Genomic DNA, 13,907 nt, shown 5'->3' on the forward strand with positions numbered 1-13,907 from the left:
GTCCAAGTTCATCCTGCAAGCCTGACTGGACCCTTTGGTGGGCCGGATTTGGCCCGCGGGCCGCATGTTTGACTCCCCTGGCCTACACTAACACCACTGATTTGTTCATTTACATTCTTTTTAACATTGGAGGAGGATCAGGAGCAGACTTGATAAACTTTTAATAACATTAAATGCGTTAGTTCAACATTCATGAAAAATATTCCACACATTTCAGATCTCATTTATAATTTATTGTTCATATCATAAATGAGGAAGCGATATAGATAAAACTTTAACTTAATAAATATTAAAGTAGATGTACATCAGGACCTGACTGCTGCTTAATGTCCAGAAATAAAAACATTAAACAGAAATGAAATGATCATAGCAGAGTAAAGAATGTTTGCAGTGTTAAATTTAAAGATGGAAATACTGCATGTGTACATTCTGTTCAGACGTCAGTGTCACAGGAAGTTAATTAAAAAGCCTATGTGTGCGTGTGTCTTAGCAGCTGACAGATTTGCAAATACAATGCTTAGGCCAAGTTAGCAATGACGGCGCGGGTGAACTCGTCGCTTGTGGCATAGCCCCCCAGGTCTCCAGTACGCACCTGTTGCAAACATAAGCACAGTGTGTTACTATATGCACAGCTGCAGCAGCACATGCCCACGTACAGTATAATGGACAGCATGTTAAAGAGCCTTTTAAAGGGGTGCTCTCAGTATGCACATTTAGTTTGGTCAGAGAGATAAGGTCTTTTAAAAAGCATCAGTTTCATTTCCTACTTGTTCTTTTTATAGTTTGATTTTAGTGTTACTTGAGACTGAAAACTGAAGTACATCAATCAAAGAAAGAAGAGCTCCACACAAACACACTATTCTAATAAAGACAAACAGCGATTGTTAAATGTTAGATACATCCAACATGCCTATACAAATCTTAGTAATTTATCAAATGTAGTAAAATCTTTCCAAGTTTTAAAAGTCCAGCACTAAGAAGAGACATTTATTTAGCATCAGTCATTCCTGACAACATCCTTACAAAAAACATACATCAGAGTTGACTTGTTACTTTATTCTACAAGTGGTCAAGACAAACATCCACGTGGTGATATATTAATGTTTTATTAATTTTCTGTAACAACTGCCCATGTTTGAAGACAAATCAACTGCAGCACAATAACACAAAAAGTGTGACAAATGGAGTGGTGGAAAAGAACAGTGTGTGTTTGACACTTTAACAGCTTCAGCAGCATCATCAGTTCTATGAGAAGAAGCAAGACCACCTCAATACAACATGTCCTTTAGCTCATTTACAAAAGCTGATGACCAAGTCCATTTTACTTCAATGATATGACCATCGGCATATACCATTTTAAGATGATGACAGTGTAGAGAAACTAGTTTCAAGGACACTACAACCACATTTTATTACAAAACTGGAGAATGATAATAAAAATGCTTGATTTTGGTTTGGTCATTTACAGTGACAATATTCCATGACAGTACTGCATTAATGTTGATTGTTCACAGTATGGTTGAAACATTACCTTTTTTTTTGCTGTTTAAGGTGCTGTTGTGATGGAACAGACTCTGTAACAGTGTTTGTTGGTCATGATGTGTTATAACTAAGTAGAAGCTGATTTGAGTTTTGGGTGATGATGAAGTGGAAAGAGGTTAATACAAACATAAGCCAATATTACAAGATGATAAAAGCAAACTAGTTGCTTCATGGACAGTTTCTAAAACTGTGTGGTATGCAGAGGTAGACTGTAGAGCCAACCTGGCCAAAACTTTGGATAATCAGGGGAAAAAAAAAAAAGGACAGGAAAACAGACAACAAAAAGCTTATTTTTCAGTGAGTATATTAACATATCAGGATGTAGAGCTGCATGATTCGGTGATTTTACTACCAAGTGTGAATGTGAGTGAATAAATAATGGATCAGTACTGTAAAGCACTTTGGGTGTCTTGAGAAGCGCTATAGAAATCTAGTCCATTATTATTATAATTAGATAATACTGTGATTTGAGTAATAACTATTGGTTACCATGAACAGATAACTGATCATTTTGAAATGTGTCTTTTTCAAACTATGATTAAAAATATGGCAAAATGTGGCTTCATTTTGCATGTTTTACACAGTACATCTCTGCTTGATATCACTGAAACCAAAATATCACCGTACACAGCTCTACAGCATGACTTAGTACAGACATAAGGTGAGGGACAAACATGGTTTAGAAACTCAAAAATGGAGAAACACAATGAGGAAATGTGATGGTCCATGTGAAAATGGGATTAAAGATGTAAAGGTCAACAAAAAAAACAACACAAGCATGACTGATTCATTGTTTATATTAGAAAACCCAGTATAAACTATAAATATTAGATAGCAAACAATTGTTTTTGTCCAAACTGTGTGGCAAAAATTAGCAGTGAAGGGGAGGTGAACCTTAACATGCGTCCAGGTCATGTTAAGATAATGTCCAGGTAAAAAGTAATATCGGGGAGGAGGTCGACACATCTTAGTAAACAGGTCGGTGACGCAGGTTTTCCACAACAGCACGCACAAAATCGCCAGTGGTAGAGTACCCACCAAGGTCTCGTGTCCGTACCTGGGACGTGCACACAAACACACATACATAAACACACGCACAAAGGATAATGGGGTAGAAGGAGAGGAGGAATTTAAAAGGGTGGGGACAGGGAGAGGAAGGGCACTTCAGACAACTAGCAGGCAAATTCCACTTCCAACAAGCGTCTCTTCAACATAAACATTTTCATTTGCTTATGCCCACATTTTACAGGTAACACTTATGCCTTAAAGGGACTTTCTGGAGCTGAACTGACATGCATTTTAACAGCCATGAGAGGGAAGAAGTTAGTCTAACGCCATGACAGTATGTGTTAACGTCTGAAAAAGAGGGTCTGATGCAAAAAAGTGGGCCTAGTTAGCCTAAAAGAGTAAGAAATGAAACTGTGCAAGGAGAAGTTATAATTACATAAGCAAGTATATAATCTCAAAAGTAGGTGGTCAAAGGCTCTGTAACACTTAATTATTGTTTACAGATTGTTAGATGGAGGCATTTTTGGGTCAAGAACTGCTAAGACTGCACTTAATGTGTTGTTGTCATTGCCAGCATGTATTTGATTAACGTGACGGAGCTCTTTGTGGCCGTTCAGTGTTACGCACCGCAAACGAGCTCTCATTAAAATTTTAACACATATTTCATCTTCTGAATTGCCGGCAGCATTTTTGACACTTAGTTATATGAGAATGCAGTTACTGACCCATAAAGCCGATGAGGTGCATGTTAATTTAGAAATACAAGGTAGCACGATTACAATATTCATGTATGTGGATGACAAACAAATCCATTTCAGCGTGATCTGAGAGTATCACATTACTAGGTGTGTAATGGTACAGAAAAAGTTTGGTTTGGTACGTTTTCAGTACTGGGGTCTTCAGTTCGATACATTTTTGGTACAGGGGTCTTCAGTTGGATACATTTTGGAAACGTTTTCGATACAGTGAAGGGGGGGTATAGGGGGTGCGCTCTGTAACTACCTGTGGGACACAGGACATTTCTACAAAATATTGTTCAGTCATTTGTGCACTAACAGGCACCCCACGTTATGCATTTTTGTATTTCTGAATGTTCAACATACGTTTATGACAAACACTGTAATTTACTGAGTGTTTGAATGCCTCACAGTATTCCCTGAGGTGCTGTGAACTTGACTTGACAGTAATACCGCAACAGAGGCACAGTGAAGGAGAAGAGGAGCAGGTTCACTTGATTTTGCCAACTTGAGTTAAAAAATAAAACCCTTTATGCTCTAAAGGAACCCGTGGACTCTTTTTTGTGTCACAAAGCTGCAACATACCGAACACCAAAAATGAAACTTAACATGCTTTAAATGTCTGACCTGGTTTCTGTGTCTCTGTTATACTCTCTGTTGTCACTTTTTGGGGTTTTTTTTTGCAGCGGCGCTGAGAATTGGCCACTGCTGAATGCATATAGAGGAAACCCTGCACATGGGTTCTGCTTGTGTCCACCCTGCTTCCTGACCATTTGCATTCTTCACATAGGCTACATGTATTCATTTGGTACACCTCTGTAATGTATTGAAGGCCCCGAACTGAAACGATTTGGTACAAACGAGTGCACCGTTACACCCCTGCATGTTACATAATGTCAAATATTTCTTGTTAATAGTGTTAGTTTTGTCTGGCAGGTTCATGTCATAGAAGATGTTATGTTCAGAGTCAGGGCCGCCGCACACACAGACACACTTACCTTGCCCTGTTTGATGACCCTCTTGACAGCATCCGACACCATCTGGGAGTGATATTCGAGACTGCAGCAGAACACAGCGACAATTACGAGGTGACATGAACTGTCTGAGACACATGTTCACATTCAGACAAAGAAGTATTTGATGCAGTTCTTGAATCTTGAGGAGGTTGTACTATTGACCAGAATGAGGGATTGGGGGTGAGTTATGAAATGTGGCCTAAGACGCTGACTTACTTGAGGTGCCTGAGCATGTTAGCAGCACTGAGCAGCATGGCTGTGGGGTTGGCGATGTTCCTTCCTACAGCTTGTGCAAAGGGGTGACGTGCACCCTGAAAGTAGAATAGAATGTCTTTATTGTCATTGTACAGGTACAACGAAATTAAAAAGTGCAATCGTCAGAGGTGTCATAAAAAAAAAAAAAAAAAAGTATAAATAATGTATATAAAAGAGTATAAAAACTAAAATATAAAAAGAAAACCCTGACGGCATAAATATCTAAAAAGCAGCATAAAAAAAAAAAAAAAAAAGAGTGTGACTAGAAGTATAAGAGAGACATAAAACATCATATACTCTAGACAACATTCAGCATTCCACACAATTAATTAATGTCCAGCAGTATTCAGTGCAATTATGGCCCTGGGATAAAAACAGTTTTTCAGACGGTTTGTGCTGGCCTTTAGTGTCCGGAAACGTCTGCCAGAGGGTAAAAGTTCAAAAAGTGGAAAGCCAGGGTGCGTTGCATCCCTGATAATATTCCGCGCCCTCCTGAGACAGTGTGAACTGTAGAGGACCTCCAGGGAAGGAAGGGGGCAGCCGGTGGTAAAGTAAGTAAAAAGAAATAGTCCTATCAGTTTGTCCAGTTACTGTATATAAATATCAACAGGATTCCTACAGGTTTCTACAAGTTAAATTTAAGACTTTTTAAGACCTTTTTAAGACTACTTATTCAGATCAGAATTTAACGCCCATTTCATGGCCATACTGGTAAAAATTTGTGACTCCAAGAATTTAGGAAAATGCATCTATTTACTGCAATGCCTTGATTCCCACTGTTCCGAGTCATTTTTCACCAGGGGGCTGCAAAGTTAGTGATAACTGGTTCCTAATTTCAATATAAAAAACTAACGAGTTGGAGAGGGTGGAACTGAGTCGACTAACTTTACTTTCCTTGCAGCTTGGACATTTAACAGACACATTTAAACACAATACAGTGAACAAGTTTATGGCAACATAACTTAAGACCTACCATATAAAATTCAATACCTTTTAAAGACTTTTTTTAAGGTATTAAATGCAGATTTGTAAATTCAAGACTTTTAAGACTTTTTAAGACCGCGCAGGAACCTTGTAACAATTAACATGATTTACAATGTTCTTTTGTTGTCACTTGTTCTCATCTAAACATGATCAAGCAGAAATAAAAACCTTGGAGGAACAGGCAGAGAGCAAGAAAACGCCTGACTGAAGTATAAAGCAGATGAAAAACAAATAACACACAGTCTAAAAGCACCTTGAAAACTTACAGTCTCAAAGACAGCATACTCTGCACTGTAGCTTTCTCCAGGAACAACCCCGGCTCCTCCGACCAGCCCCGCTGCCAGGTTATCAATAATGTTACCGTAAAGGTTGGGCATCACCAGCACATCAAACTGGTACGGGTTCTGGACAAGCTGCAGTAAAATAATAAACAAGTGATTTAACAAGAAATGAAGAAGGATTAATCCACTAAATCAGTACAAATTTTCAAAAGATTAAAAGCAGGGGAAAGAACTAGGATGAACCATGAGGCTTTATATGCCATACCTGCATGCAACAGTTATCAATGATTATGTTCTCATATTTGATTTTGGGATACAGTTGGGCCACCTCTGCACAGCTCTGCAGAAACAGGCCGTCACCCAGTTTCCTGTAATAAGACAGGGAAGACAGACAAGTGTAGCTAGAGCTGTAATGTAGATTATAACCCAAATTAACTAAAATTGAGGAAGATGGCGATTCTAAATACATGGATGATTCAAAACTAATGAGAGTTTGTTGGTTTTTCTTACATGATGTTAGCCTTGTGAACAGCAGTAACCTTGCTTCGTCCCTTCTTAGTGGCATAATCGAAGGCAAACTTGGCGATGCGGCGTGATTTTTCCCTGGTGATGATCTTCAAACATTCAATCACACCTGAAACACTCTAAACAAATAGCCCATAAATTATAAAATGTCATTTTTATGTGAAACATTGACCAAAATATCATTTGAACGACAAAATGATGTAGGTAACAGAACACTGATCACATAGGGTAGGTTGAAAAAAAAAACCCATAGTAATAATCTTGCACATTTACGACCTACAAGAGAGTTGGTACAAACATATGTGTGTACCCTGAAGCGAATACACATGAATTAACACTATGCCATTCCACTACCTCTAGCAAAGTGATTCATCTTTGTTTTAGTGCATGTTTAATGTTGGACAAATGTCTGTGTTCATAGGAAATCTCTCTCTCTCTCTTAAAAAAAAAACAAAAAACATTTCCTTTTCATGTGGGTTTAAAACCACTGTAGCTCCTCTAAAGGCAGCGAGGAGGAGTCCTGTTTACCTCATGTTCCAGGGAGCTGTACTCCCCCTCAGTCTGTTCACGGATGATGACAAGGTCCAAGTTGTTGTGGCGAGTGCTGTAGCCCGGCAGGCTGTTCACATGAACCACATTAGCAAACAGGTCCAGTTTACGCCTGGGGAACAGACGAGGAGGAGGTAGAATGATTTAAACAACACAAAGAAGAAAGAACACATACACACACATAATAACTGATATTCTGGTTGTACCTCAGTCTCATCTCATAGGAGGCCAACTCCCCTTTGAACTCCATGGGCGTGTGAATCTTTCCTGGGTGACCAAGCATATCATAAACATATGTGTTAGGCCCATTCTTGCATATATAATTTACTTCGACAAAAGAAAAACAGATCGGTAAGCTGTAACTGCTGAACATCACAACAACTCTAGCAGCGAAGCTCTGACTAAAACTGCACAGAGAGACTATTATTATGTAGTTCATGAACAGAGTCTGATGAAGTGCAGACTGTGAAAGGAAAAATAAATAAAGCTACCTTTAATTGCCACTTTGTTGGTCATCATAGATGACAACACTTGCTCCAACTTCTCCTCACTGGCCATGTTCTGTACCTCGCTTAGATGAAACTCCTCAAATTCAACTGGAACATCACCTGCCTGAAGGAAGAACATAAAAAAGTCAACTTTAACAACAAGTATTATAGCTGTAATGTCTATATTTTGATGCATTTTCAATCACAAGATTTTAAAAACATTATGTGCCTGATTGCAACACATTGCTGGTGTACACACACAACAGAACATGGGGACAAAATAGTTCACTGTATCCAAATCATCTACTGTACTAGCAGGTACTAGATCAGGGGTCAGAAACCCTGGTCCTAGCGAGCCACTATCCTGCATGTTTTAGATGTATCCCTCTTCCAACACACCTGATTCAAATGATAAGCCTATCACCAAGCTCTGCAGAAGCCTGATAATGACCATCAGGTGTGCTGAAGGAGGGAAACATCTAAAACATGCAGGATAGTGGCTCTCTAGGACCAGGGTTGCTGTCCCCTGTACTAGAGGATACTCAGAATAATCTTTTCTATTTCTATAGCAACACATTTTCTCCATTTATAACAATTTTTGATCAGACAGAAGTACCTAAAAAAACATGGAACATCATTCTAATTTTCAACACATTGTGGATATTTAATGTATCATATCAGGAAAATATGATAGACATTGGCAAAAAGAACTATGAATTTGATCAGTATTATATGAAAGAAAAAAAAAAATTAGAACAAAAAATTACTTTTGGAAACCTGGATAAACAATTAGAGTAAACATTTCTTTAGTGTTTATTTACATTGTGACAAGTATGTAGCATAGTTTATAGCCACAGACTGAAGAATTTATAGCACATGGTAATTTGCAATTCCAGCCCCAAAATAATACAAGGCAAGTAATAAAACCATTTAGAGCAACTGAATCAGCTAAGATGAGAACAGCCGCTAGTGGTTAAATTAAAAATTTAAATGATCTTGGTGATGAGTATAATATTTAAGCCCTTCACCACATGATGAAATATAGATATGATGAACAGAGTTACTGTAACGGCCTACCCATCCAGTATTAACGTACACAATAGCTCAACATGTATTTAAAAATCTACTCTGTCAAATTAATCAATTTTTTGTAACCATTTAATCCTTGGATGGTCATGGAGGGACTGGAGCCCATTCCAGCTGATATTGGGAGAAGATAGGGTACCCCCTGGACATGTCTCCAGCTCAACACAGGGCTGACATATACAGGGTGGGGAACCAAAATTTGCAATGAACATTTAGTTGTTTTTTCTCAGCAGGCACTATGTCAGTTGTTTTGAAACCAAACATATATTGATGTCATAATCATACCTAACACTATTATCCATACCTTTTCAGAAACTTTTGCCCATATGAGTAATCAGGAAAGCAAACGTCAAAGAGTGTGTGATTTCCTGAATCCACTCGTCACACCAAAGGAGATTTCAAAAATAGTTGGAGTGTCCATAAAGACTGTTTATAATGGAAAGAAGAGAATGACTATGAGCAAAACTATTGCGAGAAAGTCTGGAAGATACTATTAAAGAAGAATGGGAGAAGTTGTCACCCGAATATTTGAGGAACACTTGCGCAAGTTTCAGGAAGCGTGTGAAGGCAGTTATTGAGAAAGAAGGAGGACACATAGAATAAAAACATTTTCTATGATGTAAATTTTCTTGTGGCAAATAAATTCTCATGACTTTCAATAAACTAATTGGTCATACACTGTCTTTCAATCCCTGCCTCAAAATATTGTAAATTTTGCTTCCCCACCCTGTAGAAATAAACAACCATCCAGTCCCACATTCACATCTACGACATCTTAGAGTGACCATTTCACCTTTTGAGGTGCATGTCTTTGGACGGCAGGAGGAAACCAGAGAACAGAGAGGACCTGCACAAACACAGGGAACAACATGCAAACTCCGCCAGGATGTACCTTAAACACTTCTTTGACAGCAGTCATTAGTTCAGGTCCCACTCCATCACCTGGTACCATTGTGACCTTAAAGGTTGCATCTGCGCGGGGCGGAGGAGCTTCTGGACTGCAGAGACCTGCAGTCACACTCAGAGGTCGAGAGGCCAGCTGCTGCCATCGGGGACTACTCAGACCCTGAGGGTGAAAAAGAAGACAATGTCAAAATGTAACAGTCCAGAGAGAGACTACAGAAATGTGTCTATTGCCAGATCATGTCATATACCCCGTTAATTGTCTTTAAAATGTTATGAAGCAGTTCAAACCCCTTGGCTTGTGATGCTATCTATTAATCATTGGTTTTGTCCACATTGTATATTCTATATTGCACATTTTGGAAAATTTGATGGTCCACTATAACTCTGTCTTACTTGTTTATTTATTTTATTTTACTTACATTTTTACTGCAGGCTTCTTACCTACTCCATAGTCTACATATGCACCAAACCACTGAAGTAAATTCCTAGTAATGTGAACCTTATTTACTTACATGGCAGTAAACATGACTGTGATTTTTGCCACTCATTGGTCACAATGATGCATAGCTGATATAAAAATACTTTATGGTGCTAGTGGTTACTTCTGTTTGACAAGGCTTTTACAATTGTTACTGTCCCCAATGCAATGAGGGGTGTTGAACAAGCAGATAATGAGATGATAAAAAGTTAAAATGGTTTGTAAGTGGTGACATTAAAGTATCAAAATAACATAACGAGATCACAGGAAACTCAAAGAAATATAACAAACATTGTATGAAGAGGTACCATATTTGTTAATGATATCTTTTCAAAGGATACTCCTGATAATTCTGTGCTGTTATCACATGAAAACATGTAACTGTAAAGTGGCTGATGGTTCATTAGGAGAGGCTAGTGTACGGAGTTAGCTAACCTAGCTATTTCATTCAGTATCCGCCCCAATATCTATCAGAAAGAAGTTTTTTTGGTAGTTGCCGTTGTTCGTCTAACAAAACAAAAGAAAGCCATAAAAAGACGCCAACACCGACACTTCTTATGTCAGTAAGATGGATAACATGTCAGTAAAAGAGGCTTAAGATTAACATTAGCAACACGAAACGAAGGCAGATGACAGTGACTCCGACGCTCACCGAAATATGACAGTTTACAAAAGCTTAACGTTTAAGTAAAAAGTACTTCTCCGACTGCTCTAATTCCATTTTTGTTCACGCATTCCTACAATAAACCGGTAGACATCATTTACTCTCTCACCTTGACCAATGTTACCAGGCTTCCTCTCAAGGCGGCCGCCATCATTACAGGCATGCACTGCAGTGACACCTTCTCTTCTTCTGTGATGCATAAGCGGCGTAGCGCTACCTACACAGCAGTGATATAGAACCCCCTAGTGGACAGGAAGTGTAAGCGCACATTCTTCTTCTCTGGTGTTTTCATCCTATTGTGTTGCTTTTGTCGCCACCTTCTGGAATCACTGTTGATTCTTTGTATGTAAATGATTTGCAGTGTCCTGTGGAAGTATATGGAGCCAAAACGAGGACTTTAACCCTTTCATGCACGAATTATGAGAACTTTAATAATTTTTTTTTCCTGAGTGTTTTTATTTCTCTTTAGGCATGAAAAAAACAATGCGATTGAAAATTGTCTTCTGAAAAATAAATGAAAAATAAATAAATAAAAAATATTTAAAAAAAAAAAAAAAAAAAAAAAAAACATACAAAAAATAATAATGAAAAAAAAAAAAAAAAATTCTTATGAACCTATTTTTCATGAAGTTGCAAAAATGTCCACTCAGCTGGACACCACAAGTTCAATTTTTGATGCACAGAAACATGTATTTACTGATAAATTTTGTGAAAACTATGGAGAGGGCTTGTGATTCTGGGGGTTTATGCTCAGGAGAGATCTACATAATGTTACCAATTCATGTCAGAAAAGATATGAAGTGTCTTAAAACTTTAATAAAGATATGTGTAAAAAAAAAAAAAAAAAAGAAAAAACAATGAAAAGAACAACAAAATCCATGAATATACAGGGTGGGGAAGCAAAATTTACAATGAACATTTAGTTGTTTTTTCTCAGCAGGCACTATGTCAATTGTTTTGAAACCAAACATATATTGATGTCATAATCATACCTAACACTATTATCCATACCTTTTCAGAAACTTTTGCCCATATGAGTAATCAGGAAAGCAAACGTCAAAGAGTGTGTGATTTGCTGAATGCACTCGTCACACCAAAGGAGATTTCAAAAATAGTTGGAGTGTCCATAAAGACTGTTTATAATGGAAAGAAGAGAATGACTATGAGCAAAACTATTACCAGAAAGTCTGGAAGATACTATTAAAGAAGAATGGGAGAAGTTGTCACCCCAATATTTGAGGAACACTTGCGCAAGTTTCAGGAAGTGTGTGAAGGCAGTTATTGAGAAAGAAGGAGGACACATAGAATAAAAACATTTTCTATGATGTAAATTTTCTTGTGGCAAATAAATTCTCATGACTTTCAATAAACTAATTGGTCATACACTGTCTTTCAATCCCTGCCTCAAAATATTGTAAATTTTGCTTCCCCACCCTGTACAAGAGAACAGCTGTAGAAGAGCTGTCCACTGGAGTGACCACTGTGCATGAAAGGGTTAATATTTGATATTGAAAATACAATTTCACAATAAAAACACACCCTGAAAAACAAAAAAAGAAACATTGGCAATGAAAATGTGTATTTTAAAAAACTGTAATGGCATCAAAACAAGTATTGGCACTGAAAACGTTTCACTGTGCAGGGTGTCCCATAAGTCTCCATACATAGGAAAAATAAACGTTTCTTGACATAAACCATTTTTATTTATATAATATGCTCTATATGACTGCCATTTTGTCGGGAACACATTTCAATGCGTGTCCTCCACTGCTGAAGAAGTATAAAGAAGAAATATAAAGAAATACATGTTAGAACCATATGTATTATGTCTCCTATGTATGAAGACTTATGGAATACCCTGTAGTTTAAAAAACAGACAAATTTTTATAATTTTTTTATTCATTTTGATGTGTTTTTCAATGACAATCATATTATTTTATTTGATGTTACTGTTTTATTAATGAAGTTTAGAATTTCATTGTGGTTTTCGTTTTTGATCACCGTTTTTTTTTTACCCTTACTTTGGTTTTTCAGTTTCAACTTTCTGTCACCTTTCTGGAGTGGAAGGGAAGGGTTTTAGGGGAAGGGCTACGAGGGTTAGATTTGCATATTATTCGCATACTGAAAACAGCAACACTTGGCTCAGTTGGCTGGTTATAAAAACAGCTTTGTTCCTGTCACCGTCACTGAGCTCAATAAGAATTAGTGACATTGCACTTTACTAACTTATTTTAGTCATTTATTCCATTTCTTTGCTCTATTTATTATTATTGTGACTTCAAATTTTTAAATTTTATGTTCTCATCCTGGTTTTTATCCCAGACTGTTTTTATCTTCTCTGGGTTTTTATTGTGTTCTATTGCATCTTGTTTTTATTGATTTGATCTTATTTATTTATTTAATTTATTCTTTTACTTATCCACGCTGCTACACTGATGAATGCTGGAACACTGAGCTCTTTTTGTCCTATCTTTTTGTTCTGTCTGTAAGCTCGATCAAGTCCCTGTCTTACATGTTCAATGTATGTCTTGTTGTAATATCAAAGCAATCACCTAGACTGCAAAACAAATCTACCTATGGACACAAATAAAGTAACCTTGAACCTTGGACCCCACTGAATGCCACAGCCACCACGGCTTCTTATCACAGGTGCCACCGGTGCTATGGTTACATGCCATTTTCACCTGTGGCATGAAGCTGTGGCAGGCCATAGAATCCATGCCAGCGCCTCCATATGCGCCGCTGTCTCTCTAAGTCCTAGCAGGGTCCAGCCGACTGAGCCGAGTGTCGATATTGAAATTTTATTTTCAATATCAAACATTAAAGTCCTTGTTTTGGCTTTGTCCTAAGTTAAGTGTGTTTTGGAGGGAGATGTTCAATGCCGTGAAGGGGATTTTTAAAATGAACATTCCACAAAGCTTCACAGTGGCAATTTTGGGAGTAATACCTGAAGGTCGGGATAGAAAAGCAGATAAATACCATTTGAATATATTATTCACCGCTGCCTTAAAGTCTATAACCATCAGTTGGATGAAACCAGAACCTCCCTCATATAATACATGGATTCAAAAAGTTTGGGATATTTATTAGATGGAGCAGATCACATACTTGCTCAGGCTTCAGAAAACCATATTTACTAAAAGACGGGAACCTATGTTACCTTTACTACTGCAATAATATTTACTGGTGATGCAAGAATACTCCATGTTATCAAGGTGCTGTCTTTCTACCTCTGACGAAGATTTATATCTACAGCCTTTTTTATTTTCTATTTTTTGGAGTGAACATTGTTTGCTATAATTGTTATTGCTTTCTCAAATTTCATCATATGTGCCTGTGGAGGTGTATGAGAATATATTTGCAGCTGTGTAGTGGGAAAAGAAATTAA

At 37.6% G+C, this 13,907-nt stretch overlaps 1 protein-coding gene across 2 annotated transcripts; it reads right to left on the bottom strand.

The window, feature by feature from the left end:
- Positions 1–211: 211 nt before the first annotated feature.
- idh3b (isocitrate dehydrogenase (NAD(+)) 3 non-catalytic subunit beta) lies at positions 212–10,747 on the bottom strand. Of its 2 annotated transcripts, none has more exons than XM_030134729.1 (11): positions 10,629–10,747; positions 9,364–9,537; positions 7,389–7,509; positions 7,104–7,164; positions 6,877–7,009; positions 6,334–6,467; positions 6,089–6,191; positions 5,809–5,955; positions 4,520–4,614; positions 4,286–4,346; positions 212–592 (listed from the first exon to the last, which is right to left on the bottom strand). In XM_030134729.1, exons 1-11 carry the CDS (start codon positions 10,680–10,682, stop codon positions 518–520), a joined length of 1,158 nt encoding a protein of 385 aa, XP_029990589.1. In that variant the 5' UTR covers positions 10,683–10,747; the 3' UTR covers positions 212–517. The 2 variants fall into 2 exon arrangements, with proteins under 2 accessions (XP_029990589.1, XP_029990588.1); XM_030134728.1 differs by lacking the exon at positions 212–592 and adding an exon at positions 1,042–2,599.
- Between the last annotated feature and the right edge of the window lie 3,160 nt (positions 10,748–13,907).

The sequence above is a fragment of the Sphaeramia orbicularis genome, chromosome 5 (genome assembly GCF_902148855.1).
Source record: "Sphaeramia orbicularis chromosome 5, fSphaOr1.1, whole genome shotgun sequence".
NCBI lineage: Eukaryota > Metazoa > Chordata > Actinopteri > Kurtiformes > Apogonidae > Sphaeramia > Sphaeramia orbicularis.

What these genes read in the sequence shown, in the direction of transcription:
- idh3b (XM_030134728.1), bottom strand. Translation starts at nt 10,682, where the DNA reads ATGCCTGTAATGATGGCGGCCGCCTTGAGAGGAAGCCTGGTAACATTG. An exon ending in AGTATGCTGTCTTTGAGACT is followed by an intron (nt 4,615 to 5,808) that starts GTAAGTTTTCAA and finishes TTCTACTTTCAG; the next exon opens with GGTGCACGTCACCCCTTTGC. An exon ending in GGGTCATCAAACAGGGCAAG is followed by an intron (nt 2,600 to 4,285) that starts GTAAGTGTGTCT and finishes TGCACGTCCCAG; the next exon opens with GTACGGACACGAGACCTTGG.